Source organism: Daucus carota, chromosome 1, assembly GCF_001625215.2.
Source record: "Daucus carota subsp. sativus chromosome 1, DH1 v3.0, whole genome shotgun sequence".
In the NCBI taxonomy this organism is placed as follows: Eukaryota; Viridiplantae; Streptophyta; class Magnoliopsida; order Apiales; family Apiaceae; genus Daucus; species Daucus carota.
The window spans coordinates 29,757,056-29,769,840 of NC_030381.2; the positions used below are offsets into that span (position 1 = coordinate 29,757,056).

The following is a 12,785-nucleotide window of genomic DNA, read 5'->3' on the forward strand; positions in this document are numbered from 1 at the left end:
TTGGGATGCTAGAAAGCTCAGCTGCAACCACTCCAATGGCAACAGCAACTAAGCTGGATAAAGATATAGGGGCATCAGTGGATATCACTAATTACAGAGGCATGATTGGCTCACTACTTTATTTGACTACAAGTAGGCTAGACATCATGTATGCAACCTGTCTATGTGCAAGATTTCAAGCAGATCCAAGAGAGCCTCATCTGATTACAGTGAAGAGAATCTTCAAATATCTCAAGGGAACTATTACTTTAGGGTTGTGGTATCCAAGAGAATCAGATTTTAAGCTAATTGGATACTCTGATGCTGATTTCGCAGGTTGTAAAATAGACATGAAGAGCACAAGTGGAAGCTGTCAATTTTTAAGTGGCAGACTTGTTTCTTGCTACAGCAAGAAGCAGAAATCAATTTCAACATCCACTGCAGAGGCAGAGTATATTGCTGGACGGAGTTGCTGTGCTCAAATATTGTGGATGAAGAATCAGCTGCTGGATTATGGGTTAAAGTTTTCTAAAATCCCTATTTACTGTGATAATCAAATTGCTATTGCTATGACAGGTAATCCAGTGCAGCATTCCATGACAAAGCATATAAGCATAAGGTATCATTTCATCAGAGAACATGTGATGGAAGGTACAATTGAACTTCATTTTGTGCCTACAGACAAACAACTTGCAGATATATTCACCAAACCTTTAAGTGAGGCAACTTTTACTATACTGGTAAATGAATTAGGAATGATCTCAGGATCAGACTAGATATTTGGGTTAGGCACTTAATATTACTCTAACTATGCTTATAGTTGCTATTGCTCAATTGTTATTATCCATGATATAAACACTGTTAACTATCTGTGTTAAACTCTGTTACTAAACTCTGTTAAACTCTGTGACTTAAACACTGATGTGAGTTCTCATTAATTCTTTAATAGTAAACTGCCTTTGAAGATCATACAAACACTGATAAGTCTTTGTTCACACAAAATTCACGAAAGTGCACGTGGTCACAAGTAATATAGAACTAAAGTTCAGTTCGATCCCACAGAGACTCGTGTATTAGCGTTATGTACCTGTGCACCAATGTATGATCGTTATCCACTGCTATGATAATTAACAAAGATGGTTGTTTTTACACTAAAAGCTAATTTCTAATCAAATTCAGAATATGAGAACCATGGAATTCTAACTTCATTACCGATTTCACTTAGAATTAAGTCTCCTAATTAACATGTGATTGTGATAACTAATCAGACGACACTAAAGTAATACATGTCAACTGTCGTTGCACATGCATCATACCACTTGAAATCCACAAAAGAGATAGAAATCGCATGGACACCAAGTATGTGCAGTTCCTATATGTCTATAGTGAATTGAACACATAAAGGCTTAAATCACAAGTCATCTATCGTGATTACACGGGGCGAAAAGAAATAGTTCAAGTCAATTCACTAATTATGTTTAATTCACATAATCCCGTATTTACATGGCAAGTTCTAAATTCAATCATTCACTGTCGTTTCAGAAGGAATTAACACACGACTTAGATGTTAGCTACGCACCTAAGAAGAATACGCACGGCCATGCAAAGATATCACGTACACCATAATATTAATCAGATATAATCACATCTAAGCTACATCGATAAATCCATTAGAATCCCATGAAGGCGGTTAGTTCATAATTAAACTAATCGACATCATGGGTTCTAATGAAAACATGATAATCAAAGTGCAAGAAGAATTAAACAAAAGAAAACTTGAATCGATTAATAAAAATACAACGTTACAGAGTGTTCCTCGTTCTTGACTCGAAGTTGTCAATTCCTCGCTTGAACGATTCTCGCTCCGTTACTTACCCTAGATGTTCTTACGTTACAAAGCTTGATAGAAAAATACTCGATAACCTAAAACTGTTACAATACATCGATATATTACATTCACAACAAAATATTGAACTACAATAGTCGACTAGGCCTCCGCATGAGTCAACAGCCCGTAAAAACAAGTCAAAGCTGTATTTTCTCGGCCAACCCAGCGCGGCCGCGCGCCAGACCGGCGCGGGCGTGCTGGAGTTCCAGTCTTGGGCGCGGTCGCGCCCTGCTTCGGCGCGGGCGCGCCGTGCCCTGTCTCCGGGGTCCAATTTCGCTCGTTTTCGTCCGTGAATGCATGTCCGATGTCCTCTCTAGTACCACTTCCGTAGGTGATCATAGTTGCATTTAGCTCATGCAACAAGCCCTGTAAACCCCTAGGCAGCCCTAGTGGATGAGTGCGGTCTCGTGAGGGTTTGTAGAAGATGTACCCACAAAATCTCCAAGCCTCGGCGAATCAATGGACTCTATTCTCGCATTTAAGTGCCAAAAACCATCCAAAAGTGATAGAATTATATTTTCTTCACCTAAACCTGTGTCTGCAAAGAAAAACACAAAAACACATAAAAATACACAAAACACTTAAGCACAACCAATCAATTTAAGTGGAAATGAAGGCCTATAAGTGGATATAAATTCCACTTATCACACCCCCAAACTTAAATCGATGCTTGTCCTCAAGCGTCGACACACACTGCTTACATGCAATGCATGAATGCAACTACGTGATGAATGAGTTGAATTATGAAGTTAATTGCCTTGCCAACCATAAACCTCAGATTGTGCCATGCTCTCGAAGTTCACTTCTCTCGCAACTAAACCAACACTCTTCTATCGCAAGTATGGGGTGAAAGTGTGTGCGATAGTGTTCTTTTGTGAGACAAGACCAAGACTATCACCTCAACAGAATTCTATTCATGAATTGTAAAAGTGCACGACTAACACCTCGTCACTTAGAACCTACTAAAAGCCAAGGTTACCAAGGTACGTCCACACCTCTCTAATTTATTCTACACATTTATATAAGTCCTAATATTGATGATTAATTGTTCGGTCTAAGGTCAGGACGCTTTGCAGTGTAAATGCGCTACGACCACCATAAGACTTCACACACCAATTGTTCACAATTATTCTAGTGGTTTATTTGACCGTGCAATGGTCGAGATCCCTAAAGATTTATGCACTAGTACCCATGTAGCGAGCGTTGGGTCAACAATCCCAAACCACGAAGGGCTTTAGGTTGTTAGGCACAAAGTCCCCTCAGACTTAATTGCTCGAGTACTAATGAGCTCAACCTAGTCAATTTTACCACTTTATTATTTTAAGTGAACTTATTGCTACTATTTTTTTCTTTTCTTTTCTTTTCTTTTCTATTTTTTTTCTATTTTTTTCAGAAAGGCATATTTATCCCTCAGTTCCCCCAAACTTAAGATTTACAGTCCTAAGCTGAAAGGTGCCCAATTCAATCCTAAAATTCAAGAAGTCTTCATCTAAGTCCTATCTCAAGAACATATGTGAATTACAATTTCCCAACAAGCAATTGTCAAGTATTAGTCTCGCATACAATTAAAGCTACTAATTAAGAACTACGCACATAAATTCATCATAGGCAATTGACTTGGCTTAAACTGCACAAATCATGCATATGCTTCTAAGCAATTAAAAATGCAACTACTATTATGACATGCAAAATAAAATAAAAACGTGAAAAATAAAGAAAAATAAAAAAAACGTGGGCTATATGAGTGCAAATGCAATAAAACCAACAAAATAACAAAAAAATAAAAATAAACAATATACAACAAAATACTACCCTTCCTTAGGTTACCACCCCCAAACTTAAAATCTTCAATGCCCTCATTGAAGTGGTAAAAAGGCTAGAGTAGCATGTATCTCACTCCTAGTCGGAGTCGCTCCCCTCCTCCGCGGGAGGTGTATCTGGCGGAGGATAGTGGTGTCCCTCGCTAAAGACTGGCCACTGCACATCCACGCCAGTAGACTGAAATGCCGTCCCGAGAGCCTGAGTCAGATCGTGGGCAAACCGCTGATGGATGTCATGCATAGTGTCCATCCTCCGAGCCAGTCGTCTGAAGTAGACCTCGCTGAGGCCAGGGCTACCCCCAACCTGAGATGGACCAGCAGCTGCTTCCTCCCTCACAGGTGGGTCTGGACGACCCCCAGCTGCCTCATCAAAAATGTACCCATACCCTCTAGGGTTGGGTATTGCCCTCAGCCACTCAGACATCCGCTGAATAGCGGCATTGATCAATCGGAGCTCCCGACATCTGAACCTGCTCCGTCTCGGGCCAACGAACTCCCGATTCCCGACATAGTTTCACCACAATCGTGCCATATGGTATGGCACCGGTAGTACCTCCCTGCAAAAACCTGAGAATCCCCTGAGAGATGATAAGCCCAAGATCGACATAGCGATCCGTGACAATCCCGTAGAGCAGGATAGCTCTATCAACTGTAACATCATGCGAGTGCGAAGACGGCATAATGTTAGCACATATAAAGGCGTTCCACGCCTTGGCATACCGGTTGAGCGCGGCAGTTGGAAAAGTAATCGGCACCGATGGAGTCCCAACCGACATCCTCCACATCTTACCCAGTGTGCACAGCTCATAAACAATCTCATCCAAATCAACCTCGGCCCTCGGCCGCTGAACCCAGTCCTCCTGACCCCGGCGCCTAGTTGTAGCGCCAATCAGCTTCCGGATAGCCTCCGGCCTATAATCCACCGTGCGCCCTCGCACCACCGAGAATCCATCTCTATCCTTCTTGGCGTTGGCGTAAAACTCCCGAACTATGGCTAGAGGGACTGGCTCGGGTGCCTTGCAGAGGGACTCCCATCCTCGCTCCTGAATCATCGCCACCAACTCCCCGTCATTGAGAGACGGAAGAAAACCCCTCTCCTTCGCTACGGGCTTCATCATCAATCGATTATACTCCACTGCGGCATCCAGAGTGGTGAACTCGACCTCGTCATGGGGTGAGGAATCGCCGAAGGTGGCTTGTGCTGAAGCTTCTGCTGCTCGCTTTTGTCGCTTTGGTGCCATTACTTCAGATCTGCAAAAGTAGAGAAGGTGTGTGTGTGTGCTTGGAAGCTAGGGTTTGGTGGGTGTTTGTGTGGTGGTATGTGTATGAATGTATGTATATATAGGTGGGGGAAGTATAGAGGAATTAGGTTTAAGAGATTGGAGTGTATGAGAAGTTTGGTTTGTAGGGTTTAGCTATATAGGGGAGTAAAATCGGGGTTACATGCAATATAAAGACTGAATATAAGCTAAAAAACTGAATAAATAGCTAAATAATTCGGCTCCTACCATAGTCCAGGCGCGGCCACGCGCCACACAGGCGCGGCCACGCTGGGCTCTGGAAGTCTGGCGCTGCCGCGCGCCACACAGGCGCGGGCGCGCCGGGTTCTGCAAGTCAGGCGCGGCCGCGCGCCACACAGGCACGGGCGCGCCCAGACCTGCAACTTCGGGGCAAATTTTCATCCTAATTAAATGATACAAGGATACAACAATGATACGGGTGTGGGTTGCCTCCCACGGAGCGCTTGTTTTACGTTGGTGGCTCGACGTGATGTCCCATCGAGCTCAAACAACAACGAGAACGATGTTCACCGTCTCACGGTGAATCGTTCCTCCATAGTAAGGCTTAACTTGCTGTCCATTGACCTTTAAAGATTTATCCGGTTTAGTCTCAAATATCTCTACCACTCCATGTTGGAACACCGTCTTCACCGTGAACGGTCCCGACCATCGAGACTTTAATTTACCTGGAAACAAACGAAGACGCGAGTTATACAAGAGTACCTGTTGGCCTGGCACAAATTCCTTAGAGACGAGCTTCTTGTCATGCCAACGCTTGACTCTCTCCTTGTAAAGCTTGTTGTTCTCGTACGCTTGCAAACGAAATTCGTCGAGCTCATTAATTTGAAGCATGCGCTTGTCGCCAACAGCGGTCATATCATAGTTGAGCTTTTTGAGGGCCCAATAAGCTTTATGTTCTAGGTCCGCCGGTAAGTGACAAGCCTTCCCATAAACAAGCTGATAAGGAGACATCCCTAGTGGAGTTTTAAAAGCTGTGCGATAGGCCCAAACAGCGTCATCTAGCTTCAATGACCAATCCTTTCGAGAGGGACTAACTACTTTCTCTAGGATGCGTTTGATCTCTCGATTGAAAACTTCCGCTTGCCCATTAGTTTGTGGATGATAGGCGGTGGCAACCCTGTGATTCACTCCAAATTTCTCCATCAACGAAGTGAACATCCGGTTACAGAAATGAGAACCTTCGTCACTGATAATCACTCTTGGAGTCCCAAATCGAGTGAATATGTTCTTTTGAAAGAAGCTAATGGCAACTGCAGCTGTATTGGTAGGCAAGGCCTTAACCTCCACCCATTTAGAGACAAAATCAACAGCTAGGAGGATGTACTCATTACCACACGATGGAATAAAAGGTCCCATGAAATCGATACCCCAAACATCAAAGATTTCCACTTCTAAGAGTATATTGAGTGGCATCTCATCCCGACGCGATATGTTACCCATCCTTTTGACAGCGATCACATTGCAAGACGAAGTGGTGTGCATCCTTGAATAGCGTGGGCCAGTAGAAGCCAGCTTGAAGAATTCGAGCAGCTGTCTTTTCACTCCCATAATGTCCATCATAAGTGGAGTCATGGTACGCCTGCAAGATACTGCTCGTCTCACTGTGGGGAATACACCTGCGTAAAATACGATCCTTGCCCTGTCTAAACAAGAAAGGCTCATCCCACAAATACCATTTCACATCATGCAAAAATTTCTTGCGTTGAGCATAAGAAAGGTCAGGAGGAATAATTTTGCTTACTAAATAGTTCACAATGTCTGCGAACCACGGTTCCTCCTCCTATATCTGAAATAGCTGCTCGTCAGGGAATGACTCGTTAATCAAAGTCGTGTCCTTCGATGCTTGTTCGGGGTCTTCCAGTCGAGATAGGTGGTCTGCTACTTGATTATCCGAAACTTTTCTATCCTTGATTTCCAGATCAAACTCTTGCAGCAAAAGAACCCATCTAATCAATCGTGGCTTTGAGTCCTTCTTCGACACCAGATAGCGAATTGCTGCATGATCTGTATAGACCACCACTTTCGTACCAAGAAGATATGACCTGAACTTTTCAAATCCAAAGACAATCGCTAAGAGTTCCTTCTCGGTAGTGGTGTAGTTCAGCTGCGCTCCATTGAGTTTCTTGCTAGCATAGTAGATCACGTGGAAGACATTACTCTTCCTTTGTCCCAAGACTGCTCCTACAGCAAAGTCACTGGCGTCACACATCAATTCAATTGGCTCCCCCCAATCTGGGGTAGCAATGACCGGAGCTGTAGTTAGTTTACTCTTCAATGTCTCGAACGCAGCTAAACAAGCATCATCGAAATTGAATGGAACATCCTTCTCCAACAAATTACACAATGGCTTGGTGATTTTAGAGAAGTCTTTGATGAATCTCCTATAGAAGCCAGCATGTCCAAGAAAACTCCGAATTCCTCGTACGGATATGGGTGGTGGTAGCCGTTCGATTGTTTCTATCTTTGCTCGATCAACCTCCAGGCCTTTGCTCGAAACCTTGTGACCCAAGATAATGCCATGTTGTACCATGAAATGACATTTTTCCCAATTAAGAACAAAATTGGTTTCCACACACCGTTTGAGGACCATGCTCAAGTTGTCAAGATATTCATCATATGAAGTACCAAAGACGGAGAAGTCATCCATGAACACTTCCACATTTTCTCTAATCATATCGGAGAAAATAGCCATCATGCAACGCTGAAAAGTAGCTGGTGCGCCGCAAAGACCAAATGAAACCCGCCTAAACGCAAATGTGCCAAATGGGCATGTGAAAGTAGTTTTCTCCTGATCCTCGGGAGCAATGAAAATCTGATTGTAGCCTGAGTACCCATCCAACAAACAATAGAATTCATGCCCAGCTAGTCGGTCTAACATTTGATCAATGAAAGGGAGAGGAAAGTGATCCGTGCGCGTAGCTTTGTTGAGCTTCCGATAGCCCATGCAAACTCTCCAACCGGTCACCGTCCGCGTTGGAATAAGCTCGTTATTCTCGTTGGCTACGACTGTCATGCCTCCCTTCTTTTGTACACATTGTACCGGACTAATCCAAGAGCTATCAGAAATGGGATAAATGATACCCGCATCTAGCCATTTTAGAATCTCCTTCTTCACCACCTCTTTCATGATTGGGTTGAGCCTCCGCTGGTGTTCCACCACTGGCTTGCTCCCTTCTTCGATAAGAATTTTGTGTTGGCAGTAGGAAGGACCGATTCCCTAGATATCGGCGATGGTCCAGCCGATGGCCGTCTTAAACTCTCTTAGCAACCGTAGAAGCTTGTCCTCTTCCTCACCTGAAAGGTTAGCAGAAATAACAACAGGAAGAGTAGAACTTTCACCCAAGAATGCATACCTCAAATGATCCGGCAGTGGCTTAAGTTCTAGCTTAGGTGCTTCAACAACCGATGGTTTCAACGGCTCATGGGAGCCCTTCAACTCGGACAATTCAAGAGATTCGATAGGTGCATCAAACCTCCTCTTCCATGGAGACGCACTCAAATGTTGGAGTTGTTCCATTTCATCTTCATCAGCTAACTCCTCATTACCAGTAAGCACTGCTTCTAAAGCATCAGTTTGAAGTAATCGCTTACTGCTGGCTAGCATAGACGAGTCGAATGCATCCACATTGAAACAAGACTCCTCATCGGTTGGCAGCTTCATTGCATTGAATACATTGAAGGTTACCATCTGGTCATGCACTTTCATTGTGAGCTCACCCTTTTGAACATCAATCAAAGTTTGGGCAGTTGCTAAGAAGGGTCGTCCCAAGATGATAGGAATTTTCTTATCTTCCTCGAAATCGAGGATCACAAAATCAGCTGGGAAAATCAGCTTGTCGACTTTGACCAGCACATCTTCGATTATACCGCGTGGGTATGTAATAGACCGATCAGCTAGCTGCAGCGACATGCTCGTCGGTTTGAGCTCTGGTAAACCAAGCTGCATAAAAATCGACAATGGCATCAGATTGATGTTGGCTCCCAGATCGCATAAGCATTTATCAAAAGAAAGCTCCCCAATAGTGCAAGGAATAGTGAAGCTTCCTGGATCCTTCAGTTTAGGAGGTAATTTCTGTTGCAACACTGCACTGCATTCCTCCGTCAACGCCACTGTCTCCAACTCCTCGAGCTTAAGCTTTTTAGATAGAATACCCTTCGTAAACCGTGCATAGCTGGGCATTTGCTCGAGTGCCTCCGCAAATGGAATATTGATTTGAAGTTTCTTGAAGACCTCCAAGAACTTCCCGAACTGCTTGTCCATCTGCTGTTTCTTGAGCCTCCTCGAGAATGGAGGCGGTGGATAGATTGGTTTTTCTCCCTTCTCCTATATTGGCAGCTTTTCCTTCTCAACCTCCTTGATAGCATCCCCCTTGCCAAAAGCTAAATTAGCGTCAACACCAGTTTTTGCACTAGTTGGACTGGTAAGAAGTGTAGCCTCTCCATGCTGTTCAACTTCTTCATCCAGCTCTGCTGTTGAGTTTTGTTCCTTTGTCACTCGTCCGGATCGTAAGGTGATGGATTGCACTTGCTCCTTCAACTCCTTCTTGCCCGGATTAGCTTCGATGTCGCTAGGAAGAGTTCCTTGCGGCCTGTTTAGCAAGGCATTGGCTATCTGACCAATTTGAGTTTCCAACGTCTTTATTGACACGGCCTGACTTTTGCACATCAATCGCAGCTCCTCTAATTCCGACCTCTCATTAGAGGTTTGGCCTGCTGCACCCTGGTTTTGAAATCCTGGAGGGTGATATGGCTGTTTAGAAGCGTAGTGCTGCTGCGAACCAGCTTGATTGTACTGTCTCGGCCCCTGCTGAAAATTTTGTTGTTGAGGTTGGAAATTCTGGTTGTTGTTCCAGCTGAAATTCGGATGATTGCGATTATTAGGATGATATGTAGCTGGAGCAGGCTGTTGTCCTCTCTGAAAATTGCTCACGAACTGTACCGACTCACTAGATATGGCACACTGATCAGTTGGGTGTGTACCGGCACAAAGCTCACAAATAACAACTGGCTGTTGAACACCTTGACTCGCCAGAGAATCGACCTTCATAGTAAGAGCTTTGAGCTGAGCTGCAATGGCCGTAGAAGCATCCAAATCAAGAACTCCGGCTACCTTCCCTTGTTGTAGTCGCTGAGTAGGATTCTGATATTCATTGGCCGCCATCATTTCAATAAGCTCGTAAGCCTCATCACAGCTTTTTGCCCACAAAGCTCCACCTGAAGCAGCATCAAGCATAGGTTTGGACTGAGCTCCAAGACCATTGTAAAAACACGTGATCTGCATCCAATCTGGCATGCCGTGATGAGGACACTTCCGAAGCATCTCCTTATATCGCTCCCAAGCTTCACAAAAGGTCTCGCCCATTTGCTGAGAGAATTGTGAAATAGCATTCCTCAATGCTGCAGTTTTCGCCATCGGAAAGAATTTAGTGAGGAATTTTTGAGCTAGATCTTCCCATGTATTGACTGAATTTGGTGGCAAAGAGTGCAACCACCCTTTAGCTTTATCCCTCAATGAGAATGGGAAAAGCCTCAACTTGACAGCTTCATCAGGCACTCCATTAAACTTGAATGTGTCGCAGATCTCGATGAAATTCCGAATGTGCATATTAGGGTCTTCATTAGGTAAACCCCCAAACTGAACCGAGTTCTGGACCATCTGAATGGTGCCTGGTTTGATTTCGAAAGTGTTAGCCGCTATCGCAGACCTGATAATGCTCGACTGAATGTCATTGATCTTCGGCATCGAGAAATCCTTCAATGCCTTAGTGTCTACTACTGCATTTTCTGTTGTTTCACCCATAGTAGAAAGATTGAGATTAAGAGAGAGTTCTAATGATTCTTTTCGCGCTTGAGATCGTGTTCGCATAAACGTCGCTCAAGTACCTGAAACAATAGAAATGAAGAAATAAGAGAGAGAAATCCGAGTCAGTGAACTAAAATGCCCACTGATGACAAGTACATAAACTAATTAAAAGCACCGAGTCCCCGACAGCGGCGCCAAAAACTTGTTCACACAAAATTCACGCAAGTGCACGTGGTCACAAGTAATATAGAACTAAAGTTCAGTTCGATCCCACAGAGACTCGTGTATTAGCCTTATGTACCTGTGCACCAATGTATGATCGTTATCCACTGCTAAGATAATTAACAAAGATGGTTGTTTTTACACTAAAAATTAATTTCTAATCAAATTCAGAATATGAGAACCATGGAATTCTAACTTCATTACCGATTTCACTTAGAATTAAGTCTCCTAATTAACATGTGATTGTGATAACTAATCAGACGACACTAAAGTAATACATGTCAACTGTTGTTGCACATGCATCATACCACTTGAAATCCACAAAAGAGATAGAAATTGCATGGACACCAAGTATGTGCAGTTCCTATATGTCTATAGTGAATTGAACACATAAAGGCTTAAATCACAAGTCATCTATCGTGATTACACGGGGCGAAAAGAAATAGTTCAAGTCAATTCACTAATTATGTTTAATTCACATAATCCCGTGTTTACATGGCAAGTTCTAAATTCAATCATTCATTGTCGTTTCAGAAGGAATTAACACACGACTTAGATGTTAGCTACGCACCTAAGAAGAATACGCACGGCCATGCAAAGATATCACGTACACCACAATATTAATCAGATATAATCACATCTAAGCTACATCGATAAATCCATTAGAATCCCATGAAGGCGGTTAGTTCATAATTAAACTAATCGACATCATGGGTTCTAATGAAAACATGATAATCAAAGTGCAAGAAGAATTAAACAAAAGAAAACTTGAATCGATTAATAAAAATACAACGTTACAGAGTGTTCCTCGTTCTTGACTCGAAGTTGTCAATTCCTCGCTTGAACGATTCTCGCTCCGTTACTTACCCTAGATGTTCTTACGTTACAAAGCTTGATAGAAAAATACTCGATAACCTAAAACTGTTACAATACATCGATATATTACATTCACAACAAAATATTGGACTACAATAGTCGACTAGGCCTCCGCACGAGTCAACAGCCCGTAAAAACAAGTCAAAGCTGTATTTTCTCGGCCAACCCAGCGCGGCCGCGCGCCAGACCGGCACGGGCGTGCTGGAGTTCCAGTCTTGGGCGCGGTCGCGCCCTACTTCGGCGCGGGCGCGCCGTGCCCTGTCTCCGGGGGCCAATTTCGCTCGTTTTCGTCCGTGAATGCATGTCCGATGTCCTCGCTAGTACCACTTCCGTAGGTGATCATAGTTGCATTTAGCTCATGCAACAAGCCCTGTAAACCCCTAGGCAGCCCTAGTGGACGAGTGCGGTCTCGTGAGGGTTTGTAGAAGATGTACCCACAAAATCTCCAAGCCTCGGCGAATCAATGGACTCTATTCTCGCATTTAAGTGCCAAAAACCATCCAAAAGTGATAGAATTATATTTTCTTCACCTAAACCTGTGTCTGCAAAGAAAAACACAAAAACACATAAAAATACACAAAACACTTAAGCACAACCAATCAATTTAAGTGGAAATGAAGGCCTATAAGTGGATATAAATTCCACTTATCACACCCCCAAACTTAAATCGATGCTTGTCCTCAAGCGTCGACACACACTGCTTACATGCAATGCATGAATGCAACTACGTGATGAATGAGTTGAATTATGAAGTTAATTGCCTTGCCAACCATAAACCTCAGATTGTGCCATGCTCTCGAAGTTCACTTCTCTCGCAACTAAACCAACACTCTTCTATCGCAAGTATGGGGTGCAAGTGTGTGCGATCATGTTCTTTTGTGAGACAAGACCAAGAC

The 12,785-nt window shown here is 43.5% G+C and overlaps 2 protein-coding genes and 1 non-coding gene across 3 annotated transcripts; 1 reads left to right on the forward strand and 2 right to left on the reverse strand.

The window, feature by feature from the left end:
• Positions 1-8,205: 8,205 nt before the first annotated feature.
• Positions 8,206-9,249, reverse strand: LOC108220551 (uncharacterized). Its single transcript, XM_017394354.1, has one exon. The coding sequence runs from the start codon at positions 9,247-9,249 to the stop codon at positions 8,206-8,208; it is 1,044 nt and encodes a 347-aa protein (XP_017249843.1).
• A 63-nt stretch (positions 9,250-9,312) lies between these two features.
• On the reverse strand, positions 9,313-10,788 carry LOC108220559 (uncharacterized). The gene has a single exon (XM_017394363.1). It carries the CDS (start codon positions 10,786-10,788, stop codon positions 9,313-9,315), a length of 1,476 nt encoding a protein of 491 aa, XP_017249852.1.
• On the forward strand, positions 10,280-10,386 carry LOC135150030 (small nucleolar RNA R71). Its single transcript, XR_010288384.1, has one exon. It is a non-coding gene; the product is annotated as a small nucleolar RNA R71 (small nucleolar RNA).
• Positions 10,789-12,785: the final 1,997 nt, after the last annotated feature.